General features: G+C 38.5%; 1 protein-coding gene across 1 annotated transcript; it reads left to right on the forward strand.

Annotated features, from left to right (window-relative positions):
- Positions 1-488: 488 nt before the first annotated feature.
- On the forward strand, positions 489-7080 carry LOC133526614 (uncharacterized). The gene is made up of 3 exons (XM_061863307.1): positions 489-719; positions 1707-4524; positions 7052-7080. The coding sequence occupies exons 1-3, from the start codon at positions 489-491 to the stop codon at positions 7078-7080; spliced, it is 3078 nt and encodes a 1025-aa protein (XP_061719291.1).
- The last annotated feature ends 1759 nt before the right edge of the window (positions 7081-8839 follow it).

An 8839-nucleotide genomic window follows, 5' to 3' on the forward strand; every position in this document is an offset into this window, starting at 1 on the left:
GCCCTTTATATAAATTTCGGATTTTTTATTGTAAATTAGTGCAATCATGATTAAAAAGTCATCACAATTTAATCATGGTCCTGTTCGGAACCGGATAAAAGGAAGTAGGCAGTGTTTTTAAATGTCATACCAATATTTTAGAAGATAAACTGTGAGTACTTTTATGTTATGTTATTAGTGTCGCACAATTACGGATCTAAAGTGTTTATACTACAAACAATAATAATCAGGAACTATTTTAAACAAAATTTGCAAAAGGGGAAATAGTATAAGTTCGTACCCCCCAGAAAATGAAAAGGGGAAATGTGGTCAGTTCTTACACCCTCAACAGAAGTATTTGAGACATGATACCCTTTTGTACCAAAACAATATTTACGGCTAAATTGTACATTTTCAACGGATTTTGAACATTTTGATTTTCATCTATCTCTGGATTTCGGACTTTTTTGCAACTCTTCGACTTGTAATTTCAATTCATTATTTTCAATATGGACGCGGAAATATCATTGCTTGTTGACGTTTCTGTACGCATCGCGAAAGGACATACTAACTTCAGAAAGTCACCTAAAGAGCGCGTGACAGTGTCATATGTAGAATCGCGATTGGAAAATTTGGAATCACTGTGGGAGAAGTTTACCACAGGACATGACCAATTGGTTAAAGCCTACGCAGCACCAGATGTGGAAAAGTCTGTATATGGAACAGAAACAGTATACGATGTAACTGAGGAAAATTACTTGGATTATAAATGCGCACTGAAAGATGCACTCGGCCGATTGAAACCAAATCCAAGTGATTCCGCTACTTCGGTGCACATGTCAAAAGCTTCAACTTCAAAGATCAGTCATGTCAGGCTGCCAAAGATTACCATTCCAACATTTTCTGGACTGTATACAGAATGGATGAGTTTCAGGGATCTATTTGTATCACTCATTCACGACAATAATGAAATTGATGATGTACAGAAATTACATTACTTGAAGGGACATCTCAAGGGAGAAGCTGAACAATTGTTACGACATATACCCATAACTAATGATAGTTACGAGCAATGCTGGACTCTTTTGACAAGCCGATACAACAATAAACAGTATTTAGTTAATAGCATTTTTCAGCGGTTTTTCAGTCAAAAAAGCATTTCAACCGAGTCCTCCAGTGCAATCAAGCAATTACTAGATGTTACAACAGATACTTTAAATGCTTTGAAAGGATTAGGTATTGACACTGGTACATGGGATGTCATTATAATTTATATTGTTAGCCAGAGATTAGATTCTGAGAGTAGAAAGCAGTGGGAGTCTAAGGTCAGCGAATTGGTATCTAGGTCAGATAATTTACCAACAATAACACAATTCAAAGAATTTTTGGAAACAAAATACCATTCACTGGAGTTTTTAGACACAAAATCAATCACTTTTGTTCAAAAACAGCGCACTTTTAATTCTAACTGTAATCAATTAAATATATCAAACCCGATTAACATGTTACATGTAGCTCAGACAATTTGTGCTTTATGCAAACAAGATCACCATCTTAGAAGTTGTAAGGAATTTATTAACAGTGATCTTGACAGCAAGCGTAACTTTGTCCAAACTCAAAGGTTATGTTTTAATTGTCTAGGTAATAATCATTCGGTAAAACACTGCAAAAGCACTACGTCATGCCAAATATGCAACAAGAGGCACCACTCATTATTACATTTAAAGGGCGAATCGCAGACTACGGTGGCGAATCATTCCATTGGCAATCAAGCTTCACCAGTTGTGAGTCAAATCAAGGCACCTATCAATGCTTCATCATCTGAGGAGCATCCATCAACCTCTACACACATCACCAGCCATTTTGTTAAGGGTGTAGCACCTCGGAAGCTATTAGCAACAGCTGTAGTGTCAGCTGAATCACAAAATGGCGGGGAATATCAACTCTTGCGAGCTCTTATAGATCAAGGTTCGGAAGAGTCCTTTATTGCAAGGTCAGCAGTTCAATTACTTGGATTGAAAACCACACCAACCAGGGCAGATACATCAGGTTTGGGAGGTGAACAGGGCCCTTCAACAAGGTCCATAGTAGAGATATCAATCAGTTCACGTCTCAATCCAGGTTGCGTGTTTCGTGTTTCAGCGTATGTCCTCGACAAAGTGACGAGGTACTTACCTTCAACTGCTGTATCAATCACCTCATGGCCGGAGTTAGAGCTTGTAACTTTAGCAGATCCGGAATATCACACTTCGAATAAGATAGATATCTTATTAGGGGCGGAGGTTTATGCTAGGATTATTCAAGATGGTATTATCAAATGTCCCTCAGGGTCTTTAGCGGCACAAAATACAACCCTGGGATGGATATTATTTGGAGCGGTCAAGTCGGATCAGAACACAACCATCAAGGTTACGTCATTGCATACACATATAGAGCCTGTAGAAGAATTGCTCAAGTCCTTCTGGGAGGTTGAAGCAGAGCCGTCCAATAAACAGAAGATTTTGTCAATCGAAGAGCAGTGGTGTGAAGATATCTTCCATTCAACCACCACACGAGATGAAGAGGGACGATATGTTGTCAAACTACCATTTCGAGATAGTGAACCAGCTTGCGCCGATGGTCATTCACGGGACATTGCATTGAAGAGATTTCACTATCTCGAGAAGAAGATGCAGAAAGATGAGCGCCTGAAACAGGAATACAAGAAAGTATTTGATGAATACTTAGAGTTAAATCACATGAAGGAAATTCATGACAACAAACCAAAGGGTTGTTACATACCATATCACGCTGTCATACGCGAAGACAGGCAGACTACCAAATTTCGGGCTGTCTTTGATGCGTCATGCAAAGGTTCGAACGGCGTATCTTTAAACGACGACTTGATGGTAGGCCCTAGATTACAACCAGAGTTGCGTCATATAATAATGCGTTGGCGTATGTATCCAATCTGCTTCATTGCAGATATAGTTAAAATGTACCGCCAAATAAAGGTTAGTGAAGAAGACTCAGAATTCCAGCGTATTTTGTGGCGTGAAACACCGGAAGAAGACATCAAGGAATACAAGATGCTTCGTGTTACATTTGGAACTTCTTCAGCACCTTATCTTGCTGTAAAAAGCTTGATACAAGTGGCAAAGGATGAAGGGAATGATTTCCCTCTAGCAGCTGAAAAAGTAAAACATGAATTTTATATGGATGATTTGATGTCGGGTTGCGAGAGCGAAGAAGAAGCAATCGAAATATACAAGCAAATGAATGAATTGCTAAAAAAGGGCGGTTTCGAATTGCAAAAATGGGCTAGCAACAGTGAAGCAATGTTGAATCAAATACAACAAGAGAGTTTAGGAAAGCAAGATGAAAAGAAGATAGAAGTCAAATTAGAAGCTACGAACAAGATATTGGGACTTACCTGGAGTCGTACTTCCGATGAGTTTGTGTACGCAGTTCAGTTGCCGCCGATGTCTGCACCTGTAACAAAAAGAAAGGTTATCTCGGATATTTCAAGGTTGTATGATCCACAAGGTTGGATAGCACCGAGTATAATCAAAGCAAAGATTTTCATTCAGAAGTTATGGCTTGCGGGTATTGGCTGGGACGAGGAATTACCACAATCGCTATTGCAAGAATGGACGAAGTATAGAGAAGATCTTTCTGACCTGACACAATTTCGGTTGAAGCGCTGGGTATACAACAAGGCTGACGCGAAGTTGGTGGAACTCCATGGCTTCTGTGATGCTTCAATTTCTGCATTTGCTGCAGTTATATACTTGCGAGTGATAGATGCAAGAGGAGAAGTTCATGTCAGTTTGATTACAGCAAAAACAAGAGTTTCCCCAATCAAACAACTCAGTCTTCCAAGATTGGAATTATCAGGTGCTGTTCTGCTAGCGAAGCTGCTTATTGAAGTGTCGAGTGTTTTAAACATACCGAAATCAAATATACACGCGTGGAGTGACTCTGAGATAGTGCTTGCATGGTTGAGCAGTCATCCTAGCCGTTGGAAAACATTCATCGGGAATAGATGTTCAGAGATCCTAACTATCACAGACCGTAATCAATGGTCACATGTCAAATCTGAACATAATTCAGCAGATTGTGCATCACGGGGCATTCAAGCATCTGAACTAATTGGTTCGGAGCTTTGGTTAAGAGGACCTTCATGGCTAAATGAAAAGATTATTCAATATCTTAATCCTGAGGAATTGAACACAAATTTAGAAGAAAGGAAAATTAAAACTCACCTTACAACTTCAATAGAAGATCACGGCGCAGTTGACGATATCTGGGCGAAATTCTCATCGTTGACGAAGTTGCTAAGAGTCATAGCATATTGCCGCAGATTTCTGTGTAAAGAGAAACCAAAACATCAGTACCTCCTCAAGAAAGAAATTGATGATGCGCTAATAATAATGATAAAAAAGTGCCAAGGTCAAGCATTCTTTGAGGAGTGGAAGGATGTTAAACAAGGAAACCCAGTAAGCAAGAAGAGTGTACTTACGACTCTGAATCCACAGCTAGACGACTCGGAACTACTCCGAGTTGGTGGGCGGCTGCATTACGCTGAATTAGATGAAAACAAAAAACATCCTATTATTTTACCAAAACAATCGCTGTTGACGACTCTTATAATACGAAATGCACACAAGGTTACATTGCACGGAGCGCCACAGCTGATGATAAACATCATTCGAGAGACATATTATATCATTGGACTTAAAACAATAGTTAAATTATACTGTAGGAAATGTGTGACCTGCATTAGATACGCAGCAACAAACAAACCTCAACTAATGGGGCAATTACCTTCACCGAGAGTGAACATGAGCAGAGCGTTTCTACATTCAGGTGTTGATTACGCAGGCCCGATAAACATCCGAGTATCAAAAGGTCGTGGTAACAAATCCTATAAAGGATACATATGTTTATTCGTATGTATGGCCACTCGTGCTATACATTTAGAAGCAGTGAGCGATTTGACGTCACAGGCGTTTTTGGCTGCATTCAAGCGTTTCGTGTCACGTCGAGGTCATTGTAGCTCATTATATAGTGACAATGGGACAAATTTTGTGGGAGCAGCAAAAGAGTTAAAACAATTATTCGACGACGAAAAATCAAGATTTCTACCCGAGATCGCAGATTGGTTGGCTACAAAAGGAACACAGTGGCATTTTATTCCACCACAAGCGCCCAATTTCGGAGGTCTTTGGGAAGCCGGTGTACGGTCCTGTAAATATCATCTGAAGCGAATAATTGGCAACTCAACACTGACGTTTGAAGAGGTAACAACAGTGCTTACGCAGATTGAAGCTTGTCTAAATTCAAGACCAATGACATGTATCCAAGATCAAGGGGATCCCATGCCTTTAACACCTGGACATTTTCTTGTGGGTGAATCTTTATTAGCTGTTCCAGATCATAACTACGAACATTCGCCAGTTAGTTCATTAAGAAGATGGCAACTTTTACAACGAATGTTACAAGACTTTTGGCGGCGTTGGTCGCAAGAATATCTTACACGTTTCATGCAAAGATATAAGTGGACACAGGTTGTACCTGAACCAAAGGTTGGAGATGTTGTTCTTGTAAAGGAGCTTGATTTGCCTCCAGCTCGATGGTTGTTAGGTCAAATTGTTGAAAAGCACCCTGGAGTGGACAATGTTACGCGAGTTGTCACGTTGCGCTACAAAAATTCTTTAATTAAACGACCAGTGTCGAAACTTTGTGTCTTACCTTTAGCAGATTAATTGTTTGTTTCAATGTATTGTATTGTTATTTTCAACTATTCATAACACAATTTAGTGTTATTTAATGTTTATTGATTTCATGTAAGTAATGAACGGATTTGTTTAACTGTTTTTGTAATTGTTATGTTATCAAGTTGAAGGAACTGTTTATGTTGTGTGAATTTTATCAGAGCTATCGAAAGATTTACATGAGAGTTACTATCATGATGATTACAATTGACTTGTTTTGTTTAGTTTAATATTAGCATTACATTGTAATCAGAGCTAGTTAAGAACAGTCGTTCATGGCGGGCGGCATGTTCAGATTGCAACCTTTTTACGTTTTGAATTTACCTATTTGATAATGACATAATTTTGAATTTGAATAATTAAAAGGAATTGTGTCAAGCATTAATCACTCACATCTGTCATGGAAATAAATCAAGTCGCCCTTTATATAATTTCGGATTTTTTATTGTAAATTAGTGCAATCATGATTAAAAAGTCATCACAATTTAATCAGATAGCCTTGTTTATAACAATGTACTTCAAATTTCGAATCAATAGCATGATTACTTAGTTCTCAAGATATTTAGTTTGACGACCGGTCTGGCCTAGTGGGTAGTGACCCTGCCTATGAAGCTGATGGTCCCGGGTTCAAATCCTGGTAAGAGCATATATTTGTGTGATAAACACGAATATTTGTTTCTGAGTCATGGGTGTTTATATGTATTTAAGTATTTATAATTATAACATATTATATATATCGTTGTCTAGGTACCTACAACACAAGCCTTATTGAGCTTACTGTGGGGCTTAGTCAATTTGTGTAATAATGTCCTATAATATTTATTTTATTTATTTATTTATTAGTGTTCTGACAGACAAACGGACGGGCTGAGTCCGTCAGCATAAAGGATCCCTTTTTACCACACGGGCTTTAAGATAAAAAGAACCTCTCACTCGACCAACTGCAAGAAATTTCGCAAATCTCTATGTCGAAACATTTCTTTCAGAATAGCCCCTTCAACACGTGTGTGACAAGATCTCATTGTTACAAGTACGTTCGATCTCGAACGACGATTGCAAATGGCGACGCGAAACTGCGAACACGTTCTATCAAGATCCAGGTACATGGTTAATTCCTTCATAATTTAGCTGAGAATATACTAGATATGTGTTCGGTTAATGTTTTTGAGCTTGGACAGGTGGGCTGGTATCGATTACGAAAATGCATTTTAAGAAAAACGGTTAAACTCAAATTATTCGTCGTTATTGGCGACATGTTTCGAACCCATCGGGAACCATTAACGATCAATAATTTATGTGCGTTTAATTGTTTTTAGTCGCGTTAAGTGCTATCCGCATAAGCTGAAGACGCCGGTGGACTTGGTCACTTTTTTTAAATACTACGTCGGCGGCAAACAATCATACGGCCCGCTTGATGGTAAGCAGTCTCCGTAGCATATGTACGCCTGCAACTCCAGAGGAGTTACATGCGCGTTGCCGACCCTAACTTTCCGTACCCTCGTTCAGCTCAGGCAACCTTACTCACAGGCAGGAACACAGCACTATGAGTAGGGTCTAGAGTTATTTGGCAGCGGTTTTCTGCAAGGTGGAGGTACTTCCCCAGTTGGACTCTGCTCTAGATCTGGAATGATATCCGCTGTACTGTGCCCTACCACACAAAGCGAGATGACATTCACAATGCCCATACCTCGCTTTTGGACGTAGTTTAAGGATGTACCCGGCTCCGAGTCTTTAGTGTATGATATCTATTTCAGTTTTTTACCGTTCGTCTTTAAATAATTTAAAATATATCTCACGAAAGATTAATTTCGATAATGCTCAATTGTTTATTACATATCCATGCCGTGGGTATTTTGTCGTATGAGTAGGTATGTCATCATGGCCGTCATATCAAGTACTAGCTTCTGTCAACATGGGCATGGGATGATGATGATGATGACTGATAAAACTATCCTATTCTATGTCCCTCGGGCTTCAAATTATCTTTAAACCAAATATCATCTAAATCAGTTCAGCGGTTTAAGTGTCAAGAGGTCAAAAACAGACAAGAGTTGCTTTCATATTTATTATATTATTTTATATTAGTAGGGATAGTAGGTATGTAAATACGAGTGTTGAGTGTTAAAAATGTCATCCGATGTTGCTTATGTCCATGGGCGACGGTGACCGCTTCCCACTAGACGGCTCGTCTGCTCGTTTGCTATCACATAAGAAAATATGTTGACACCTTATTGATTTTATTCAATTATACACACGATGTCTATATGAAATTTAAAAACTACTGTACAGGCAGGTTTTGACATAAATTACTTTTCCACAGTAGTTCCGCCTTATCACAGTGTTATAAATGTGCCTGAACCATGTTAAGAGCATTTTACACAACATTACAAAATATCAATTCCAAAAGTCGTTTCGGCAAACTTATATCCACTCCAAATGCCCACTAACCTTAAAACGACCCTTTATAGCACTCAAAGCGAAATAAAGCTGAATACTCACTATAGTGCACTTTATGGTTATTTGCCATACAACAGTCTAACGTTTTACGCCTGCTTTACTTTAACCAACTTACAAATGCAGTCAGCAAAATTACAATTCCCTTTAAGAGTCCAATCGATATGGATCAAAATTGAAACGCGTAACCGCAAACTCGTGTTGGCAAAGCAGCACTATAAGAGAGTGTAAAACTTATGTGGAGCACAGCTCGCTCGAAAAGTTTTATGGGGCTTAAAGTTTCTTGTTAAGAAAGTCCGCTCGAGAGAATTTTTGATATTAAAACACTTTGGATGTGATTCAAATATTATAGGCTCACTAGGGGTAAAGTTTAAATAACCTACTTAATTGGTTTTAGGGTACTTCAGTGTATCGTTTTAATACTATTGATTTTATTGTAGGAATAAACTTAATTTAAACTCGCTTCATTTATAGGATTCCGTACCAGAAAGATAAAAAGGAACCCTTATGGTGCTACTCTGTCCATTTAAATAAAATAAATATCTATAGCTATCGATTTGAATACTTTGAAATTAGACATATGTAGTTTTGGACAGAGCCAACCCAGACGCATTTAAAGAGAGAGACGTTTTAGAGAGTTCCACAAATTG

The sequence above is a fragment of the Cydia pomonella genome, chromosome 16, assembly GCF_033807575.1.
Source record: "Cydia pomonella isolate Wapato2018A chromosome 16, ilCydPomo1, whole genome shotgun sequence".
NCBI lineage: Eukaryota > Metazoa > Arthropoda > Insecta > Lepidoptera > Tortricidae > Cydia > Cydia pomonella.